Below are 24230 nucleotides of genomic sequence, written 5' to 3'. Positions count from 1 at the left end.
ACCACTGTATCCTGGGTTGCATCAAATGCACTTCCCCTGCCTGTAGAAGAGGCTGTGAGGCAGAGAAGCCTTCTCTGTCTTGCTAGATAGGGTCAGTGACCCCAAATGTTGCTTCTGCCGCATCCTGTTGTCCGCTCTGCTCCCCACAGTTCAACTTCCAATCATTAAATGCGGACATTGTGTAGCAGTTGAACTCTAGGTTGTTGCAAAGGAAATGTGTTCAGTTTTACAGGAGCTTTTCCATTGCATTTCTTGCCACATTTCCCCTCCTAACCTTTCTTTTTTCCTTAAAAATTAATTTTAAAAAGGTACCTTAAAGATAAGTTCGAGTCGCATTCAAGAAGGCACAGGTGTATAAAATAGTTTTTTGAAAGAAACACAACTTCTTGGTAAACGTGTTCTGAATAAGCAGACACCTCCAGGGCTCTTTGATTCCTGGCTATGACTGAAGATCCCATGATGGAGAACTGAGTCACCACATGCAGCTATTTATTCACACGCTGCTTGCAAAAAATGTGGAGCTGGGGGGGTTGTCTGTTTACACACTTAGAAAACACAACTCCCACTATCTGCATCCCTGTATCACTTTACAAAACACCTGTACTTAAAAGGGGAAGGTACGTAGGGGGCAAATGCATGGAAAAAGCATTTTCTTCTGACACGCGTGTGTGGTAAAACCACCTTTAATCTGCATTTATTTTGTATCTATTTTTGGCAAATGAAGCACAGAGGGCCTGCTTCACAAGAGGAATGATGGAGTGAACTTCACATACTACAAAATGCATTTCATACCTCTCCCTTACATTCATTTAGTAGTAAATGTAGGAGGGTCAATCTGTGGGGTTAAGGGAAATTGAAGGAGAAATTTTAGTAGGGAGATGCTAACAGAAAACACACACTCCCATAAGAGTAAGACACTTGCTATTCACAAAATACAGCTCTAATACGACCCAAATTGTGATAAAACAGGCTTAAATGTATTTCATTGGAGCAAGTCAAGCACCACACATGGCCACCACTGGTACTGCAACACTCTCCCATAGAAAACAATGGAGGCAACTTGTAACCTTAGTATCCTAAAGTAAAATATCAGAACTAAATTAAAATAATTCTATATTACAGAAATAGAAATAGATATAGAGATAGATATAGATACCCCTAACTGCCTTTGTGAATCTGACCAGAGTCTCTGCTGACTAAGGGTGCATGGGAGTCAGAGCCAGCAGTCCTCACCCTCAGCAACAGGCCCTCTGGTGTAAGAGGCTGAATCATGAGTGCCATGGGCTGAGGGGGCAGGATTATATTGAAAGGGAGATAGAGTTTTCCCACAAGTTTCTTATAAAGAGCTAGACTGCTAAGTGTCCTCATAAAATGTGCCAGCGTCGACCTATGACCCCAGAGTATAAGATTTAGATCCCTTTAGCTTCCTAAATCGAAGGCTGAATTTACAGATGAAAAGCTATGCTTGTCCAAGCTAGTCTCCGTTTATTTCAGGTGCAGAGGGCGCCCCCAGAATATTCTGCACCTGCAGTAGACAACGCGCAATAATTAAAATCTTTTAGGTGGCAAATATTTTTTAATCTCTTGAATCCTGTTGAATATATTCAGGTTTTTCATTTTCAGTTAAATAAAATGCCACGTTCAGGTCAAGATAGTTCTGTTACAAAAAGCATGCAAAGGAATACCCCAGTATTCATTGTTAATATATGTACATGTACTCTGTCATGTATGGTAAAGATTAAACCAATACCAAACAATAAGGTTGTGGTGGAGAGGTTTGGTGCAGTGGCCAGGGCAGATGGCTTCGCAACACTGGGATCACGGTTTGATTCCCGGCTCTGGCGGCAGCTCAGTTCAGCACCATGTGACTCTGGCCAATAGCTCACTTCATTTCCACAACGCCCCCCAGCGCCTTGAGACCCTTAAATGTGACTGGTTCGTGCTTTACAAATATGGATTTTTTCCATTCAAGGTTAGCAACAGGCCTATGGTTCCAAGACGCCTCCTGGTACAGCGAAGAGCCCCTGGCACAACACACAGCCCTGGTCTATTTGAGCATGAATGGTCCAGGCGCAGAGGGGCTATTAACTGCCCCTGGCGCAGTGATTTGCAAGATGTCTAGTGATGCTGTCAAGCGCTTAGAGGAGTGTCTTCAAACAGTGCAGCTTTTCATCATTAATAAAGCCATTGAACACGGGAAACCACAAAGTGTGGTTCTTTGGAATTTTCCAAATGGTTCTGGGCCTCCACCCTGACCTCCTCCTATGGACTTCTTCCCAGACCAGGCTCCGAGTCGCGGAGTCTTGGCTTTTAGTCGCATCAAGAACGGTCAATAGAACTTCAGATCCAGGCGGTGATGCCATCTTGTTTTCAACAAAGCACTATTGCAGAAACACAGAAGAAGCAGTGACCAGCTGCAGCTCTGATTGATCTTATCTTGGACTGTATCACAGAAAGGATACCAGGTATGAGACCCCTGGACCGGTGGACCTGCTAAGTGGACTCGAGACTTGTGAACCGGGCCACAGTCACCTTAAACACATCACGCGGGCTTGAATGGATCCCTTTTCCAGTTGGGTGATGGAGTTTGGGCTACTACTGAGTTGTCCACAAGGCTGCTGAGAACTTAGAGGGGAGGACAGGTGTATCACAGCAAACAGGATAGATTTTTGCTTCTGGCACCCCTGTCCCTTTGACAGGCTGCTTGTGAACGGAGGGGCTTATTTCGGAGCCCTTGCAGCACTTTTGCGCCACCGGTGCGTCACTTTTTGTGACGCACCAGCGGTGTAAAAAATTTGCCTTGTTGCACCATATTTACAAAGTGACGCATCTAGGTAGATGCGTCACTTTGGAAACCCCTGCGCCAGGTATAATGTATGCATGGGGGGGCGTTACAATACAAGAAAGGGTCGTAAAAGTAACGCAGTGAAATCTATAAGATTTCAATGCACCACTTCTAGGACACAAATGCGTCAATATCTTACGCCTGCCTCATGGCAGGCGTAAGACTGACGCAGGCACATGTCACATGGGACTTGCCCATGTGTAATGACTCATTGCTGGAGTTGCGTCACTTTTGTGACACACTCCAGCAATGCGTCATTTTTGCGCCTACAGATACGTCAGAAATACTGACGTATCTGTAACATACTGTAAATATGACGCATCATTGGTGTCGCAAGGAGGGTGCAGTGAAAAGTGAGGCATCGCTGTTTTCACGCAGCGATGCGTCACTTTTCATAAATGAGGCCCAGAGTCTTTAGTAAACCAGAGAGACAAGGCCTATCGTGCAATACTAGTACTATAATAGTGCAACACTACAGGTCAAGAAAGCGCAGGACCGTCCACTTTATTGCATCCATCATCATTTCACCTGTCCTTTACTCCCAACAGGATGCTTGAGTCATACAGTATCTAAATGAGCCGCAGGAGCTGGAACAATTTTCAGAGTGGGGGGGCTGCCATAAATGGGACATCGCTCACGTATGGGGGCCATGAAAACCCCAAGCGTCACACAAAGAACAAATGAGCCACGCCCATTCAGCAGGAGAGCGGTAAGGGTGTGTATCTAGCCGGCAGTGCATTCTGGAGCACACTGTCACAAAGATATAACTCAAACATAGTGTAGTAGCATACTGTTATTTACAAACAGCACATTTTGCATTGAAATGGCGACAAACTTTCCACAGACATGCAAATGATAATGTGTGGAAATCATATTTTACCAGATAATTATCTTTTGTATCACACAGGTAAAGCATTTTGCTTTGTTTTGATACTATTTAAATCTTTGTTTCCATTACACTTCAGAATTACAAATAAAATGTGCTTCATTTGCGCTTTCCTAACTGCGGATATATTCTAAAATATTTGTGCAGTTCATTTACATATGTTTACATTTTACTTTGTTAGCAAAAAATCGACATCCTCCAGTCTACCTTTCACACTCCCCGTAACAGAAAGACGTCACCTTACAAAATCCTCTCAACTTGCAGACAGAGAAAGGAAAATAAACACCAATTTCCATGTTGAAAGAATAAGGAACAATTTGTCAAAGGGCATAGCCTGGCATGTGAGCACAGTTCACCCCATTGCATTCTGGTAAATGCAGTATGCTAACTTCAAAGTTGATGTCGTTTTTCACTAAAGTTAGTGCAGGTGGTGCTGTAATCTCTAGCTATGTGTTTCTGGGGCTAGCCCTCCATCAGTAGAGAGCAGAGATAAGTCTCTGGGGTTGCTGACATACTGCCCAAGTCTTCACAAGTCACAGTACCACGCCACAGGCACACAGATGCATCCCAGGAGAGCTTGTCAGCTCATTGGCTCAAGGGAGCCTATTAAAACTAGTGGGGAGTGAGCATACTGCCTCTCATCCCAGCACATTTCATCTCATTGCATTCTGGTAAATGCTGTGGGCCTCATTTATGAGGCCTTGCGCCAGTTTTGCGCATACGATGCGTCACTTTTTGTGACGAATCGGCGACGTAAAACATGCTTCCTGTTGCGCACTATTTACAAAGTGACGCATCTCTAAGCAGATGCGTCACTTTGTAAACCCCTGCGCTACATTATACCTGCGTCAGGTATAATGTTTGCAGGGGGGCGTTCCCTCTCAAAAAGCTTCGTAGAAGTGACGCAGTGAAATCTATGAGATTTCACTGCGTCACTTCTAGGACGCCGTTGCGTCAAAACCATGCGCCTGCCTTACAGCAGGCGTAAGACTGACGCAGGCCCTTTCACATGGGGCTTGCCCCATGTGAAATGACGCATTGCTGGAGTTGCGTCACTTTTGTGACACACTCCAGCAATGCGTCACTTTTGTGCTTACAGATACGTCAGAAATACTGACGTATCTGTAACTCCTTGCGACATGATGAATTATACATTAAATATGACACCTCAGGGAAGTCGCAAGGAGTGCGCACTGAGAAGTGACGCATCGCTGCTTTCACGCAGCGATGCGTCATTTCTCATAAATGAGGCCCTGTGTGCTTACTTCAAAGCTGCTCCCTTGAGAAAAGCGAGCTGACAAGCTCACCTGGGATGCACCTGTGTGCCTGTGAGTGGTTCTGTGACCTGTGAACATGGGCAGCATTTCAACAACCCCAGATGACTTATCTCTGCTCTCTACTAATTCTGCTCTCTACTAATGAAGGGCTAATCCCAGAAACGCATGTCTAGAGACAACAGTACTAACTGCAGCAACTTTGAAGCAAGCGTACTGCATTTACCAGAATGCAATAGGGTGAACGGTGCTGGGATGAGAGGCAGTGTTCTCCCACCCCCCTAATAGCCGGACATTTTACACTGGCCTTGGACTGCACAGCAAAAATGTGACAACATCAAAATAAAAATTTTTAAAAGATCTTTATTGCTCTTTCGCCTTCTGAACTCCAGCATCGTTACTTCCAGTGCCTATGTTGAGCCATGACTGCTCGCACTCCCTACCCCTGTAGAGTCTAGCGTGTGAACAAAGTGGTCTGTCTGTCCAGTTCAATGCACGAGTACCCACTGCCCTAAGACCAGTGCTTCAAATGGGCAGTGCTGTCCAGTGCTGAGTACCTGCACTTCAGTTTGAAAGCTAGAGTACCAGCACTTCTCAGCACTGCTGAAATACATTTAATGGCTGAGTGCCTGCACTTCTCAACATTGTTGCAATACATTTAATGGGTGAGTAAATCCCTCACATGCGCCATCACCACACTTAGATGCATCATAAATCACACTTTTCACACGAGGTTTAGCAGCACACTAGAGTACAGCGTAGGCGCGTGCGTGTGTACAGACTGCGTCATGCCGTACCGTCAGCAATGGAGGACACGTCTTTTCCTGGCGTGAGGATCTCCGGGTGCACCTTGCGGAATCCCAACTCCACCCAATTGCTGTGACTGTAGAAATCCTGCAAAGGTGAAGGAATATACAATTCTGTGCATTTTAAAAAGAAAAAGACTGCATTTGAAATGGTATTGGTTTATATGCCTTTATGTGTAGGCATGCTCGCATGTCAGGGAGTGTATGCAGAGGACAGGGCTTTGGGGACAGCTGGAAGGAAGGTTTCAGGTTTATGGAGTGGATTCTGTCACCTTGGGTCTCTGACACTGTGTGAAGACCCTAGGGTGGGTCAGTATGTGCAGGGGCGGCTCTAGGCTCATGGTGGCCCTGGGCAGGGGGCCCCGGAAGAGGGGGTCCGGGTGGGGCGGAGCCCCCCAGAGCTGAGGAAGGGGGTCAGGGTGTTTGGAAGTGGAACAGAGCCAGAGGTCACCAAATCCTTGCCACTGGGGCCACCCCCCAAATATGTTTCCATCCTCAGAGGATTATTTTATTAAGGATATATATTGGCGTGGCGGCCCCTGGGGTTTGGCGGCCTTGTGCAGGTGCACAGTTTGCACATGCCTAAGGCCGGCCCTGGTATGTGAGGGCTCCCTTGTTCTTTGCTTGATTGTATGGCTTTACATGCCAGGCATGGCTTGAAGATGTACCCTTCTTGCTCGCTGCCATGTTAACAAGATAGGAATACACACAGTGAGCGACCCAGAAGACCCTTGAGGGCTTGGGAGATAGTGATAGAAGGGTAAGAGTGCCTTCAAGGGAATTTGTTTACATCAACTTAAGTTATTTAAACCAAAGTTAGAGGGATAAATAAATAATCCCTGTGCGGATTCAATCTTTCTATAAATACTACAATTCACATAACATTAAACAAATCAAGACTACATCAAAACACAAAGACTGACAAGGTGTATAGACAAAAGGTTTTTATCAAAAAATAATTGAATCAATATATACAGTAAAACAAAGGTCTGAAGGTCTATAAATGATAAAGATATATAACACAACAGAACCTAAGAACACCTATCCAATACAGTACAATAAATGATACAAAAGGAAGAGGTGAAGGTCGACGTTTCGGTCTCTTTAAAAAATGCTTTCTGAGACCATCTTCAGGACTGGAGTCAATAAAAACTGTATAATGACCAACCGTAACCTTAATTTAGGTCAGGGACAGTGAAGTTAATTCAAGAAGGCGAGCATCAAAGCGAATATGGATCTCAAAGTCTTAAGTAGACTGACGGGGCTGAGCAGACTAGAGTGTCCTGCATTTATATGTTTCTTTATCCAAAACAAAGTTGGGATCAATTATGCACGTACTACGATGAGTTAATCTTCCTGTCCCATAGAGGACGTTGGTTTGGATCCGCGCTAATCAAAAAACGTGTCTCGATCACTATCAAGCTTGAAGTGAGTCTGACTCTGGAACTGAGAAACGTTAAGGCACGCATTAAAACGGAGACCTGCGCTCACTTCGAGACGGGTGTTTCTCTAGCCCAAAATCACACTGTGCTAGATCTGACACGTGCTACAGGAAGATTAACTCATCGTAGTACGTGCATAATTGATCCCAACTTTGTTTTGGATAAAGAAACATATAAATGCAGGACACTCTAGTCTGCTCAGCCCCGTCAGTCTACTTAAGACTTTGAGATCCATATTCGCTTTGATGCTCGCCTTCTTGAATTAACTTCACTGTCCCTGACCTAAATTAAGGTTACGGTTGGTCATTATACAGTTTTTATTGACTCCAGTCCTGAAGATGGTCTCAGAAAGCATTTTTTAAAGAGACCGAAACGTCGACCTTCACCTCTTCCTTTTGTATCATTTATTGTACTGTATTGGATAGGTGTTCTTAGGTTCTGTTGTGTTATATATCTTTATCATTTATAGACCTTCAGACCTTTGTTTTACTGTATATATTGATTCAATTATTTTTTGATAAAAACCTTTTGTCTATACACCTTGTCAGTCTTTGTGTTTTGATGTAGTCTTGATTTGTTTAATGTTATGTGAATTGTAGTATTTATAGAAAGATTGAATCCGCACAGAGACTATGTTAACAAGATGGCAGCTGGGGCTTGTTCGCTCTTTCTCCACCCAGAAGGTGTTTAACCACACCCTGTCCTGTCAACCTAGTGAGCAGCGAATAGGACAGCCATACAAGGCCATCAGTGACAAAGCCACTAGGTCTAGCTGTAATGTGCAAATGCATTCCCAAATGCTGTTTACATGCACTGCATGAACAAATTATATTTATTACAATAAAGTGAACTCTCTTGGATTACGCGGAGCTGGGAACAAAGTAGCAGAAAGCGTTACACACACAATATAACGCATACAGGAGATAAAGAATTGAATGTGATAAACAGTGTGATAATTAGTGTACTTTCCAGGAGTAAAAGAGTGCCTCAACCAATCCAATGGAAGCACTTCCGGGAAGGTGGATTAATACATTAATGAGCCAGTGGCTGAAGTGAGATGAACATTCTTCTAAGTGGAGCTAAAGCCAGCTCATTGTTTATTGTAGAGAATTGATAACTTTGGGCCTGATTACCATTTTGAGGTGTTATCTATTGCCCTTGATAACAATACCACAGGATACGTTATTTATCGGATGCGGTAAATAACACCTATTACGAGTTTTTGTGAAACAACATGGATTTTGGTGTTTAACTTGGACTTATAAATGGGCAATTTACACAATAAAATGCACTCTAACTTTATTAGTTATACTTGAGTGACGTCAAGAAGGACCTGATGTCACCCAGGAACGACTAGCGAGTGCGACTCCGAAGTTGCTGTAGTTCTGGGAGACCTAACGCCAGCCACTGTGTATGGCAGCAGGCCGTCTCGCTTATAAGTCAATGCGTGCGCCCATGGGCGTGGACAGTGTACAGTGATGATAGAGTATGTAATGCTGGGGAAACACAGACTGTGTAGCACTGGGAGAGTTCCGAGTGTGTAACCCTGGGAGAACTTAGTGTGTAGTTTACTGGGAGAGGTCAGAGTGTGCAGCACTGGGAGAGCTCAGGGTGTGAAGTATTAGGAGAGCTCAGGGTGTATAGCGCTGGGAGAACTTACAGAGTGCAGTACTGCAAGAGCTCAGAGAGGGCCCTATTCACAGAACTAACTTAAGATAAAATCCTAAATTTACTACCATTTTGGTATTCACAGAAGGCACTTACTCATTTTGGTATTCACAGAAGGCACTTACTCATTTCGGTATTCACAGAAGGCACTTACTCATTTCGGTATGATGGTGGTGAGTGTGGGACCTGTGGGGCTGAAATACAGGGGAGAGCTCAGGCTGAGGTCAGTGACTTTTGGGATACGTGGGACTGTAGTACAGGGGAAGGCTCAGGCATGTGAGCGTGTGACTGTGGGACTGTAGTACAGGGGAGAGCTCAGGCTGAGGTCAGCGACCTTGAGAAATGTGGAACTTTAGTACAAGGGAGAGCTCAGGCTGAGGTCAGTGAGTGTGTGATCGTGGGACTGTAGTACCGGGGAGAGCTCAGGCTGAGGTCAGTGAGTGTGTGACCGTGGGACTGTAGTACCGGGGAGAGCTCAGGCTGAGGTCAGTGAGTGTGTGACCGTGGGACTGTAGTACCGGGGAGAGCTCAGGCTGAGGTTAGTGAGTGTTGGGCACATGTGTCTATAGTCCAAGGAGAGCTCAGGCTGATGTCAGGGAGTGTGGGGCGCATGAGACTATTGTACAAGGAGAGTTCAGGCCATGGCAGTGGCCCTGGAAAACGTGGCGCTGGAGTATAGGGAGAGCTCAACTTGATGGAAGTGAGTGTGGAACCCATGGGATTGTAGTAATGGGAGAACTCAGGCTGCTGGCAGAGAGTGTGGGGCACATTAGACTGTAGTATGAGCAGAGCTATCAGTGACCTTGAGACACATGGGACTGTAGTTCAGGAAAGAACTCAGGCTGATGCGAGTGAGTATGAGACCCAATCAATCAATCAATCAGGGGGTTTATAAAGTGCGCTACTTACCCATGAGGGTCTCAAGGCGCTGGGGAGGAGGGAGTGCAGCTCTGGTTCAGTCGAAGAGCCATGTCTTAAGGTTCTTCCCATGAGACTGTAGTACAGGGGAGAGCTGAGGCTAATGCCAGTGAGTAGTCGACCCATGGGCGTGTATTACAGTAGAGCTCATGTTGATGGCAGTGTGTGTATGTGGCACTGCAGTACAGGGAGACGCATCAGCTAGTATGGATGCAACGAGGCTGTAGTAATATAACATCTCCGCTTGCCCTCAATGAGTGTGGGTCCTGAAGTACTCCTGGGAGAGATCAGCTTGGAGTCAGTGAGTTTGTGGCCCATGTGGGTATATTTTTTAAAACCAGTGATTATGTGTCCCCTGAGGCTTTCAGACAGGCTTCTCTTGCTCTCACCATCACATCTCACCTGTAGGGAGTGCAGTAACTTTCCCAACTTATCTCGTGCCACCTCATACCGCTCGGCCCTCACGTCTCGGATGACGGCTTTGCGTGTGTCCAGCAGCAGCCGGTTGGCCATCCAGATGTTCTCAGAGTCAAAGTGGAGGGCGGGGTCGTTCCGTGTGGTATTCTGGAAGTCCATGGCTGCGTTGGCATTCACCACATCTATGATGGCGCTGCGGAACCTCTTCGGAGACACCTTACCTCCAAAGTAGGCATAAAAGATGTCATCAGCAATTAAGGTCTTACCCTACAAGACAAAAGGATGGTGATTGTCATAAGAGGACCCTCTTTGAGGGGGTGGGAGGATGTATGCAGGAGCTAGTCGAGTGCTTGCCGCAGTAGTTCGGGGAGATTAAGGACCTTGGGGCACATGCATCAATGTAGACTTTTGCGATTCCTTAATTGCGATAATTGAGGAATTGCAATTAAGGATTTGCAAAATCCTATAAAATGAGCGATTCCCAAACATTCCTTAATTTCGACTCGCAAATTACAGTTTGATGCATCGCAGAAGCCCTTTATGCGGGTGCAAACGGACGATTTTTTGCGAATCGCACCGTTTGCGCTCGCAAAAAAGGTTGATGCATGTGCCTGCATATTTAGAGTTCGACAGATGGGATACTGCGACACAACGTGGCGGATGACCAGTCTGAAGTATTACATGTGGATTAAAGCCTACAGTACTTGTAACACAGTGGACACAATATCCTAATGTTTTCACGGATTAACCTGTTGCCAAATGCTAAACCAGGACCTAAGGCATTTACCCAGAATCATAGGATATTAAGCAAAGCCCAGATACGAACCTTTGTTCCTACAGTCACAAATGTGCCAGTCGACAGGTCTAAATGTGCAGAATAGCCTATAGCACTTGTAAGATAGCGGATGGAATAGTTTTAATGTTTTGACAGAGTAACCTGTCCACCAAACTCTAAATCAAGACCTAAGAAGTTTTTCCAGAATCACTTGATGTTAAGCCAAAACCTGCATTCAAACCTAGTACTAACCTTTGGTTACCCCAGTTCAAAGCCAGTCTCACATCTGCTGACCCAACCCATGAGATGACATCATACACATGGAACACAGGAAAATGTAATACTTGGAGATGCACGTGCTGTTTTTGTGTTTTTGAAATGGGAATAAAATGGACTCTGTAAAAGTTTAAATTGATCGAAGTGCCATCTAACGGCAAGTTGCTGTTAGTGCAGTCAGAGATACAAGTGAAGAGGTATTGGCAAATGGATTTTTTTAAACATTAAGGAAAACTGTAAACTATAGATAGAATGGATCAAATGAAAAGGGCATTCTGTGGGCAGAAACTGGAAGTTAGCGCAGTCCAGTAGCTGCTGTGGGGTTTGGAGTTGTTCGTCCATATTCTTACTTTTACCACTAACACGTTCTACAACTCAAGGCAAACCCAAGAGTGCGCATCTGCGAGCGATGCCAGTATCCAGTGGTGCTCGGACAATTGTCAGAGTGGGGGAGCTGCCGCCAATGTTAAGTCACTGAGGCAGGCCCGGCTCTAGGGGCCCTATTATCAAGAACAGCGATAACATTATCGCCGCGTTTGCGGCAGAAGCTGTCGCTAAAGCGGCGATTAGGGGCTTGCTAATATGCTCTTGTGAATTCCCATAGAAGCCCAGGCTCACACAGAACCTGGGCTTCTATGGGAATTCACAAGGGCATATTATCAGAACCTGGGCTTCTATGGGAATTCACAAGGGCATATTATCAGAACATGGGCTTCTATGGGAATTCACAAGGGCATATTATCAAGCCCCCTATTGCCGCTTTAGCGGCAGTTTCATGCCTCTAAAGCGGTGATAATGTTAATGCTGTTCTTGATAATATGGCCCTAGGATTCTTGCTCTGGGATGCCATAAACAGGGATGGGTGGGCCACAAGGATCAGGGCCAGACTGAGAATACAAACCTACCCTGGCAATTCAACTGGACTGGCCCCGGGGAAAGGGGTGCGGCGTTGGTGGCGGGTGCTTGAGTGCAGTATTGCTGCTGCTTTTGTTACAGGGGGTGATATTGCATCACTGCTTCAAAACTGGCCCACCCCCTTCCAGCCCACCAGGAAATGCCCGGTACCCGCTACATGCAACGATGAATGGGCAGTGGCTAAAAGCTACAAAGTTTTGCAGAGATCTGACATTTTAGCTACTGACAGCTGTCGGCTTGACATTTTAACACCATAACCACCACTCAACGAGGTGCAAACTTTCTTTTCCCTGCTGCGCTTCCAGCTTTCTTGAAGGAGGAGGGACTCTGCATGCAGATAGACTGCAGCATGCTGCTGGCCTTATGCAGCACACAGAAACATACTTCTGCTACACATGGTTCCTTTGCAGCTTTTCATGGTTTTAAATAGAAACTTTGGCAGCTTTGCACTTTGAAAAGCACTGAATTTTAAAAATGTAGTGCAGTAAGCCATGTTACTACTTTACACCCCCCCGCCTAATCCCATACTGCACTCTTTGCCATTATATATCCTTCCTTTCTATGCACATGTTCACTAAACAACTGTTAGAAACTTGACTTATGGTTCTGACAAATGCAGAAAAACACTGAAACACACCAATATGGTAACCAATGCACAAAACAAGGCCGTAATTTGCGTAGCTTGTCATGGACAAAACACCAGTTTCCCAACGGAAGAGAAATAAAGAAAAGGGCAGCAACATGGTGACTGGCACACGCTATGCCATTTGCTTGGAGCTTTGGTAACCATAAGTGGCACATTTATTTTATTTTATTTATTTTATATTCTTCTATAGCGCCTGAATAGACCCCCGAAGGGGTATCTCCGCGCTTTGCCAGTAAGAATATCCTCAGATGAATATGGGTAGTACATATAAACAGAGAGGGATCAATTGCTGGGGAATAGGTACGTTTTTAAGACCTTACGGAAGGTCAGATGGTTGGTAAGTATTCTCATTTCAGAAGGTAGGGAGTTCCAGAGCTTTGGTCCAAGATGGGCCAGAGCTCGCCCTCCTTGTCTGGACCTTTTTATTCTGGGCACCTGCAGTGGGGTTTCCACATTTGAGCCAGAACTGTAACTCAGTGTGTAAACTCTGATTTTTCAGTGATCCACTGACCATCACCTTTGCTGATGGTTATATTAACAATTTGGTCAAGAAATGCAAACAAAAGCTAAACATTCTAGTTCTCATCAGTGTCCATATTTAGCTGGACTTTGAAGAAAATCACTTTTTCAAGCTAATTCCTCCCAAAAATAAACATGTAATTTGAAAAATACTTAACCGTTCCACATATAGTATGGTCTTGTATTGTCATCTCAGGGTTCTAGTGGGGATTTACCACCCATTTGGCCTTCGGCCGTGTAATTTATAATGTCACCAGAACATTTCTGATGGCAAAATTGGACCATATTACACACAGTTACCATTATGTACGGCATATAAGTATCTAAATCCAATTTTGGCTAAACATTTGAACATTTTTAATGAAGTTTGCCAAATTTCAGCTACTATTTTGGGATAAACATTCGGTTACTTTTCGTGACAACATTACAAAAGGAAAACGTGGAGTCTGCAAAATGTAGATATTTCAGTAATAACCAAATATGGAAATAATGCAGACAAAATGCCAAGACAATCAGCATATACAGTTGTAAGCAGTTTCAGCTAAGAAATATTAATTACAGGGTCGTTTTTAAGTTCTTGAACTACCAAGCATTTCTTTTATCATATTATCCTTTATAAAGAAAACTTCACAGGTGAATTTTAATCAGTGTTTAATTTGTAAAAAATAAAAAAGTGGGCTCTCATCAGAAGGCCTACGCAGCTTGCACCACCAATTCCCACTGCCAGCGCTGCCAATAACAGTACCTATATAACTATTACCAATCGCACTGTTACAAGTGTGACAGTTTTTTTTAAAAAGTATTTTTATTGTCATATCAAGATAATCATTGTACACTTTTCTCTGTTTTTCAAGACTTAAACATTATAAGTACTTTGTCTCTTTCGGTACAGATCAAACATTGCATTTTCCTTTTTCTTTGTTCTTAAGTACAACAACTCTTACAACTCCCCCCTCCCTCCCCTCCCAGCACCTACGTGTTATATGTAGTATTCTTAGTTCCTGGCAATGTCTCTTTGTTACAATCCTATATTAGTTCCTCGTTTGTCACCTACTTACTTCCCATAATCTTTACGTAAGATATCGTGTAATCTAGATCCGCAACTCGTCCTGTGGGTGCGTGCTCTACATTTGTTCGTGTTGGGTTTCCACCATGATAGACACCAGTTAGCCCCGCCATGTCGTCGCTGCAAGAACCGTCATCCTAAGCATCTATGCAAGGTGCGTCTTAGCACATGTGTCAAATTCCATTAGGAGTGAGTTCCATTCCAGTGATATGTGGGACTTTCGCAGGCCTTTGCACTCCTCTCTGTGTAATACTTGCCCTTCTGCCTTCCCCCACCTCAGGACCTCCTCATACCATGCCCCTACGTCCGGTGGTCTAACTGATTTCCATTTCATAGTTATCGATCTTTTTGCTAATAACAGCGCCAAATCCACAAATCTAGTAGCCACACTCCTTTTCTTTTCCCTGTGTCCCAGTCCCAACAGACAGTATAGTGGTGTCGCGTATGGTCTGCCCGGTGCGATCACTAGTAAGATCTGTTGGATCGTCACCCAATATTATCCTAACTTGGGGCAGTCCCAGAACATATGCATTAGACCTGCGTCGTCTGAGCGGCACCTTGGGCAGGTGTCCGCCGCTTCGGGGAACATCGCGTGTAATTTGTGAGGGGTAAGATATGCCCTGTGGATAATCATTAGTTGAATAAATTTGAACTTAGGGTTGCGTGACACTTTCTTCGGTAATTTTAGGATTTTCTCCCATTCCTTGCCACTAAGCCCTTTGCCTATGTCTTCCTCCCAGCGTGCCCGGAGTGGCTGTAAGGAGACAGCTCTATCTGTTCTGATACCAGTGGTCAGCCATTTTGTTAAGTGGCTACCCGACCCCATCAGATATTGCATAGTGAGTAGTGTATTTGTGGCCGGTTCAATGCCGTCTCGTGCCCAGTGAGTGGTTATGTAATGTGTGACCTGTGCATGTAGCAGGAACAACGACTGCGGGGTCTGATGCAAGCGAGCAAAGTCAGCATGCATTAGGAGTCTGCCTTCCGAGAAAAAGTCCCCTATGTATGTAACACCTGCATCATGCCACGGCCGCAGCGTGGCATGATGCAGGTGTCAGTGTTCCAGCTCCCAAGGGGATGCTCATCAGTGGTATCGTGGGCGCGTAGGTTGTGCGTCTGTTAGTGTATCTGACCGCGGTCTTCCATTGCGTAATCGCTAATCTAAGCAGGGGCGGGGCTGAGACAGGTATCTTGGCTTTCGGGAGCAACAAACGGTGTATAGTGCCTCTAACTCTGTCCGTCTCTGTCATATTTAATTCGTGAAGGTTGCGGCCTGCTAGCCAATACGCCAACCACTGCAGCTGGCACGCATAACCATATGCAATCAGGTCTGGGACTCCAATACCGCCTTTATCCGTTGGGAGTTGTAGTTTAGCTAGGCTTATGCGTCTTCTGCCTGCACCCCACACCAATTCCGTTAATAATGTATTCAGGGTCTTAAAGAAGGACATAGGCACCAGTATGGGTAGATTTGTAAAAAAATATATCAACCTGGGTAACACTACCATTTTGGAAATTGCTACTCTGCCTGCTACTGATAGCGGTAGAGTATTCCAGAAGCGGACTTACGGCCTCAGGGCGTTTAGGGCTTTACCAAGATTGCCGTCCAAGAGATCCTGTGTATTCCTATATATTTGTATGCCTAAATATTTGAAGGTCGTGGGTGCTACCTGGAATCGATATGGAGTGAACTGTATGTGTGCGTCGTCTATGGATCTATGAAAACGATACCCATACGATTTTGCTTCGTAAATCGTGAGTCCCGATAGACCTCGGAAGTCATTAAAAATCTCCGAGAGCGGTGTCAGCGGGCACGTTAAGTCTTTGAGGAATAATAAGATATCGTCCGCGTATGCTGAGATGATATGATGGGTATCACGTCTGGCAATCCCTATTGCAGCTGCCAGGGTCCTCACTTTTATCATTAAAGGTTCTAGAGCGAGTATAAAGAGCAGGGGTGACAGCGGGCATCCCTGCCGTGTGCCCCTTGCTATTGTAAACTGGTCGGATATACATTTATTGGTGCGGACTCGTGCAGTGGGGTCGTGGTATAATAAGGTGACCCACGCTATGTACTCAGGAGGTATGCCGAATTTGCTCATAACCGTAAACATGTAATCCCACCTCAGGGAGTGAAAGGCCTGACAGAGGTCCAGGGATATACAACCCTCGGTGCTCTACCCCATTTCATCTGGAGTCATTAGTTGACTCAGTCTTCTCAAATTTAATGCGGTGTTCCTGCCTGGTACGAATCCGCATTGATCTGGGTGTATCATATCTGGAATGTATTGGGAGAGTTAGACTCTAAGATTTTACTGAGGATTTTATAATCTGTGTTTAACAGGGACAGGGGTCTGTAGTTTTCTAGTTGTAAAGCGTCTCTCCCGGGCTTGAGCAGGGAGACTATCAGCACCTGCAGTGTCGTTCCCGGCAGGGCGTTGCCACCCAGTGCTTCCCTATATAATGTGTGTAAACGGGGGGCTAGCAGATCAATATTTGTCAAATAAAATTCAGCCGGGAGGCCGTCCGACCCAGGTGCTTTGTTCCTTGGCAGCGCTTTCATGGCCTGTCTAATTTCCCCTATCGTGATTGGTTGCGATAGATCTTTTTGTTGTGCGGCGGTTAGTCGTGGGATGCATATATTTGAGAGGAAGGACTCCAAGTCTTGTTCTGAAAGCGTTACGTGGGGACCGTATAGGTTTGAGTAATAAGTTTTGAACGTATTATTTATATCTAGTTGGGTCTTTATTATCACCCCAGTTTGGTCTTTCACTTCCGTTATAGGAGCGTTATCCGGGGTGTTGCGTGTTAGGCACGCTAGTAATGTGCCCGCTCTGTCAGCCTGCGTGTGTTGCCTATTCGTGTACTCCCTATAATCAATCAACCTTAGTTCTTCTAAAAGTTCAGCGTGTTTTACGTGAGTCTCTTGGAGTTGCATGAGATTGCCCTCTGTCCCTGCAGCTTCGCATTCTAGTAGCGCCAGGCTGTCCTCCACCCTTTTCAATTTCTCCAGTACTACAACCTTTACACCCACTTTCGTCCCCATAGCTACTCTGCGCACAGTCGCCTTAAAGGCGTCCCATTCAATTTGTCTGGGGCTGGCTGTGTTTTCATTTTCGGTAAACATGCTTGCTTCTAGTAATGTGGATCTGAATACTGGGTCTTCTAATAAACCTGGCGACAAGCGCCATGTCGGTATCGGGGTGGACTGTCTCCCCCATCGTATGGTTAATTCCACTGGGTTGTGGTCCGATAGTGTCTTACCCATATGTAGTACCGATGCAATTGCCCCCACTAACGTTCTGGAGCAGAATATTCGGTCCATTCTGGTTTGCAACTTGTGGGGTGGAGAGTAAAACGTGTATTCCCTATTAGTTGTATTCATGACCCTCCACGCATCGTCCAGTTCCCAATTGGTTGCTCACTGCGCTAACGCCATTGCCTGCTTCCTACTATCTGTCGCATGTAGTGGTGGGTGTGATCTGTCGAGTGTAAGGTTCAGGACCGTGTTGCAGTCTCCTCCTATAATCCATTCGTGACCCACCCAGTCAGATAACACTCTGCTAAGCTCATCAAAGAACTTCTCTTGGTCTGAGTTGGGGGCGTAGATACTGCCTAGCACCATGCATTTGCCGTCAAGCATCCCTCGGATGAACACATATTGTCCTTCCCTGTCTATCCGCTTCTCCATTAATGTAAAGGGGACCGTGTTTTTAAGTCAAATAGCCGCCCCCCCGGGAGAACACTGAAAATTCCGTGGCGTAAAGTTGGCCTCTCCATTTCCTTAACAGTTTAGCTCCCTCTGCCCCATTTAATGTGTCTCTTGGAGGTACGCAATGGTCATTTGTCGCCTGTTCAGTTGAGCTAGTATCCTGTGCCTCTTATGTACCGAGCCCATACCACTCACATTCCAAGTGCAGATCTTATATTGGTTCGTAGACAACATTACATCGTGTGTCCTTCTCGTGAGACATTGCCCATGCCCTCAACAAACATGCCATCGTGTTGTACATTGTAAGTGCTAGATTCGTGTGCAATTCCCCAACCTTAAGGTCCCCACCCAAAACTGTGGTGGACCAAACCATGATACCCAACTGGGGTATAAACAGAAAATAGTTGTGCCTTCGCCTGGGGGGCGTGAGCTCAGTCGTTCGCTTTTAGTTATTATTTACCAAAATATACTGTTACTTAATACCCTATCAACAACATGTGTTCCGCAGGGTCTACAATTGTTTTCAACCAGTCTTCCACAAATCGTGTTGGATTCACCCCTTCGCTGCGTTCCGGCACGCCCAGATCCGTATGTTGTTGCGACGCGAGCACCCTTCTGCATCGTCCACCCTGTCTTTCAGACCTCTGATTTGTTTCTCCATGTCCTCGATGCACGTGGAATGTTCCGTTTGCTGGGGGATCAGGTCCGCCAGAGCGAGTTTGTGTTCGGTCACTTTTTCTGCCAGTTTTTTGTGGTCATCCTTCAAAAGAGAGAGGCCCGTAGACATCGCATCCATCCTCGATTCAAGTGCTTCTCTAGAGCCTTAATTTCTGTAAGGATAAGATCCAGTTAGCCTCCTGCGTATTCATGCCGGTTGGGGGGATTATGTCGTCGTTGGATGCGGCTAGCGGGTCCTCTGAGCCGGAGGAGTGCACCACAGTATGTGATATCGGGTCAGGTTGACGCGGTTTGGTCCGTCCCATTGTTCTTCTCGTGATCCCGATCTCTGTACCAGTGGTGAGGCTCGTTCTGCTGCTGCACGTGAGATGGGCGGCTTAGTCGTGGGTATTCTTATCCGATTCTTGTGGTCCGGTGTTAGGAGGCCTGCTCATATACGGAATTCCTATGTGTGGCGGTACCCATTGCCATTCCTGCCGCTCTCTGGGGAGCCTAGAGTACAAATGAAAGCAATGTTGTTGCGGCCCTCCCGTCACTTCCCAGTTGAGTTGCCGTGGGTTCCATGCGCCACACTCCCACGTCCAGGGTGTGAGTTGAGGAGGCGTTCCACTCGATCTGGGGATGCTCGTGCCTTTGGGAAGGTGCCTAAATGGGCGCAGACATTAGGGGGTCATCACTGTGTCAACTGCTTATAGTTCCTGACTGCGTACCTTCTAGGCATCACGCCTGTATATGTTGTTCCCCCATCCAGAAGCCTTTATCTACTGCTCTCAGCTGTGGGAACACAGTGATTCTCTCCTTTGTGTGCTCGGTCCCGTGATCTTGGTGCCCAGCTGTGTTATCCGCAGTTTTAACTTCGTGGCCACCGTCTAGGGTCGAGGCCGGTGCACAGCGCCCCTCCGGGTTCGCTTTCACTCCCCCACTGTCCTCCGTGATGATGCTACCCGCTTCTTGGGGCTTGTCGGTATTTCACCGTGTCGCTTGTGCGTCAGCGGAACAGTCGCAGTCGGCAGATTACGCTGCGCACGGAGCCCCAGGTCGCGCTCTCACAGATCTCCAGTGTTGTTCTCCTTTTGACAGTGCGGACGCTCTCATCTGTTCGGTACCCTCAGCCGGCTTGACTTCGGGCTGTCCCAGTTTGCACTGTGGGCCGATGCTCTTGCTGAGGTATCGGGCCTCACTTCCGGTTCCCGGTGGTCCTGTCTGCGGCGCCCCTGGGTTCACCCCGCTCCGGTAGGTCTATGTCTGCCTTCTGGTTGTATGAGCTCCCGATGTGGGTGTAGATATGTGAGCTGGTCCCCGATAGCAGTTCTCGTCGGTCGACGGTGTGGGATCGCGGCCTCCCTCAGTGATTGCCGCTGGCGTATCCATGGTCCGCCTGCGCTGCCACCGCCGATCAGCGTCTGCCCTCGCCGATCAGCGTCTGCCCTCCCCCTTCAGCCTCACCGGTCGCTATGCAGGGTAGGCACGTAGGCTCCTCCTGTGTTCCGGTGGCTGTATTTGCTGGTGCACGGCGGCGGCTAAAGGTGTCTCCGGCTCGTCCGCCGACGTGCCACTTCCGGTCCGCCTACGCTGTTACTGGGGGCCGATGCTTCCCCTTTTCAACTAGGCCTCGATATCGGTCTGATACAGGGTTCACTCCAGGGGGTTCCGGGGTCCTCTAAAGCCCTCCTGGCACTGCTAACGGTCATCTCGTGGCTTACAGATGTGGGGATATGGGTCTGATTCCAGGTTTCAGGATATTTGGCTAATAATTTAGGGGATTTCGGACGGAGCTATCTCAGCTCACGTCTTGCATGCTCGGCTGCTAGCCACGCCCCCACAAGTGTGACAGTTCACATGGTTCAAGGCCCCCGAAGCCATAAGAGGGATTTGGGTGGCAGGTATTAGTTGTTTTTAATGTATATTGAATTACTAAACAACTGTTGTTCTGCTCATCTTTAAATTCCACTAACAGTCACCATGTGGCAGCTGTCATAAGTGCTGGTGTTGACAATTAAGTGCTGGTGCCAAGCCATAGAAACCACCGGCTCAACTTAAGCACTGGTCTTACTCTAGATTAGGCATTCCCTCTGCGTATCACCAACCTCTAATTCAAGCTGCGGGCTATAAGAAGTTCAGAACGTTGAAGTGTGTGTGAGGCCTTGCCCCATCCTTTTCTTTTACCGACTTGGAAACTTCTAGCAACCATTTTTGCATTCATCCCTCACTTTGTCATTCACTGTTCTTTTTCTCCCTTTGTCATCACCCTTCTCTCCACTTTTGCTTCTGAGCCTTCCCTCAATATATCAATCTCTTTCCTCACTTCATATTTTCCTTGGCCCATTCCCTCTTTTCATGTGCTTATCCAGAATTATTTCCCTCATCTCTATCATTTTTCCCTCTCTTCTCTTCCTCGATTTCTTCTCCCTCTTTTACTCTCCTCTCTGTTTGTTTCTACTCCCCACTCAGTCTCTCGTTTCCTTTTATCTCTCTCTCCTTAACTTATCTCTCCTCTGCTATAACCCCTTCTATTGCTCCAAGAAAGAGGGTAAAAGAGTTGTTTCACTGCAACATTGTCAAGAAAAGAATTTTCATTTTACCAGTTTCTAGTCATATTTTTCTTTAAATGTAAAGTTATTCCAGTTATTAGTTCCATCGCTTTTGAGCTGTGCACAGCACTCTCCCCATTCCATAAACGGATGGAATTTTATTAAAAGGAATTTCTCTGTCTCTATCTGGTGTGACAGTGCACAGTTTTTGACTCAAGAAGACTGACACTAGGCACTTTTAGCTTTTCTAGCAAATTATTGAGGCCTACTGCGAGGGGTAAAGTCCACATCCCACATCCAAGACCTGCTACTCGTACTGCTAAAAAACTGCAGCTCCCCTGAGGCCTGGAATGGGAGTAGGTGCACCCCATGCGGTGACTACACACTGGCCATTGATATTCTGCACATGGCAATGATCTGGGTTGACTCTCTGGCTTTCTCAGTCACACTCGCCTAAACTGCAGCAGCCTTTCCTGTTGTGTGCTAGCAAGAAAGTCAGCCCAGGTTTGTGGTGGGCCTGCTTTTCCCTTCTGAATGGCCTTGGGTGGGCCAGAATCTTCCTTTGGTGGGCCTGGCCCGCCCTCTAGAACCTGGCTTGAACTGAGGTCATACAGACTGTGAAAAATACATGCTAACACAACAAAAAGCAGTATAGTAAATGAGCCACGCCATTCAGCAGGAGAGTGGTAAGGGTGTAGTATGAAGCTGGTGGTCCATTTTGGAGCACACAGTCGCAAGCTTGGTGTGGTAGTGCACTGTCATTTAGAAACAACATATTTTCTATTGATATTGCCACTAAATTTGCCCAGGCATACAGGGGGACATTTACAAGGAATTGGCAGAGCGTGGCGTTAGCTTTCCTGGCTTAACGCCTCTTTCCGCCACTTCTGAAACGCAAGGCTGCACCATATTTACAACGATATGGTGCAACCTTGCGTCTCCTCCTGCGATGGCACTACACTTAGTAGTGTAGCGCCAACCCAGGCACCCTCTCACCACAGCGCAAGGATGTCTGCGTGCAGGGGAGGATGTGTAGGAAGGTGTCCCTTCCTGCACACAAACAATCCTGAAATGCCATTTTGCCACTTTCATGTGTGCTGCTTAAAGCAGCACACATGTAAGTCACAAAATTGATTTTTTAAAAATATTGTTTATGTACAGGAAGAAGGACCTTCCTGTACATAAACAATCCATGGCATTTTGCTGTTTTTAATGTGTGCTACACAAGGCAGCACACCAGGAAATAGCAAAAACGAGGAGAAATAATGCATTTCTCCTCATTTCACCAACTTAAGACCAGGATTTCCCTGATCTTAATTTTGGTACTGCCGCCTATGTTCGCCACCCTTGTACATAAGGGGCAGCGTCAAAAACAATGGGTGTTGCAGTGGAACGCCCACCGCAACACCCACTGTCCACCCCTTTCATGCTAACCATAGCGTGAAAGGGAGCCTTATTTACACTGCAGCGTTAAGCCACTGGCTTAACGCTGCCTTGTAAATAAGGCTAAGCCCCTATCGCCACCACAACGTTGGTAAAAATGACATTGTGGTGGCGATAGGGGCTTGTACATATGCCCCACAGTTTTACTAGTAAAAATATATATGACCCAAACGAAAGATTATGTGTAGGGTTTCAGCGAATATTTATCATTTGCGCATTACCATCCTCAATGTCTTGATTTGTTTTGCTTGTATTCAAATCTTTCTTTCTATCACACTTCATAATTACAAAATAAATGTGACTCGTTTGTGCTTTCCGAACTGGTGATATATATTTCTAAATATTTATACATTTCATTTACAGTCATTTAAATTTTGTTATGCGTTATTAGCATTAGACACCCTATAGCCTTTCCTTTCAGGCTCCCTAAATGCCAGCAGGATTGTCTTACAGTTCAAATGGTTGACTTTACAAAATCCTCTCACTGTGCAGTTACAGTAAACCCCAGTCTCAATTTGTCAGAAGACATAGCCTGACATTTGACCTCTGTCTTGAGCACACAGCAACTGTTACAAGATAAAAGTCAAGTTTAAAGTAATATTTATTGCTCATTCACCTTCTAACCTTCAGCATATTTATTTGGAGGAGCTGCAGCACCCCCTGCAGCCATACTTCCAGTGCTTATGCGGTAGTATCTTAAGAAGAACAGAAAACTCTGAAGGAGGAATAAAGCAAAGAAAAGGAGAATCCTGCTGCAAGAGGAATACAGAGGGCCTTATTTATTTATTTATGAGCTTATAAAGCGCACTTATGCCCAAGGGCGTCCTGGCGATGCATACTGAATTCGGGGCTAAACGGGGGGTTAATCCATGAATAACCAGGTCTTGAGCCCCTTTCGGAATGAGAGAAGCTCTGGTGTGTTTCTAAGATGCCCAGGCAGGTTGTTCTAGGCTTTCGCCGCACAGACGAGGAAGCTGCATCCTCCCCATCTGGCCTTTTTTGCCCGTGGCACAACCACCAGTTTGCTGTCAGCTGATCGAAGCGCTCTGCCTGGCACATACCTTTTTATCCCACTGCTCAAAAACTCTGGGCCTATGCCCTTCAGTGCTTTAAAGACTGTGCATAGAGCCTTGAACTGAGCATGCCTAGGTACTGGCAGCCAGTGCAGTTTCTGAGCCCCTCACGTACTGACACAAATCTAGGGATCCCAAGCAGCAGTCTAGCCGCCGCGTTTTGAACCAACTGCAGTCTGTATTCATGCTTTTTTCTCAAATTGAGATACAGGCTATTGTAGTAGTCCAAACGGGACAGTGTGAGGGCAGTAACAGCCTACCTAAAACCCTCCACTGGTAGGAAACATTTTATTTTCCTTAATATCCTAAGGATATGAAAACAAGATGATACTACTCCGCT

At 46.1% G+C, this 24230-nt stretch overlaps 1 protein-coding gene across 1 annotated transcript in view; it reads right to left on the bottom strand.

Moving 5' to 3' along the window:
- VWA7 (von Willebrand factor A domain containing 7) overlaps positions 1-24230 on the bottom strand; it is a 140439-nt gene that overhangs the window by 60405 nt on the left and 55804 nt on the right. Inside the window, exons 3-4 of the mRNA XM_078646027.1 lie at positions 10242-10523; positions 5803-5899 (exon numbers count right to left, since the gene is read on the bottom strand). Coding sequence (XP_078502153.1) covers positions 5803-5899; positions 10242-10523 — 379 coding nt within the window. The remainder of the gene's footprint in view (positions 1-5802; positions 5900-10241; positions 10524-24230) is intronic.

Source organism: Lissotriton helveticus, chromosome 5_1 (assembly GCF_964261635.1).
Source record: "Lissotriton helveticus chromosome 5_1, aLisHel1.1, whole genome shotgun sequence".
Classification (NCBI taxonomy): domain Eukaryota; kingdom Metazoa; phylum Chordata; class Amphibia; order Caudata; family Salamandridae; genus Lissotriton; species Lissotriton helveticus.
This window is presented reverse-complemented; position numbering and strand designations above follow the sequence as displayed.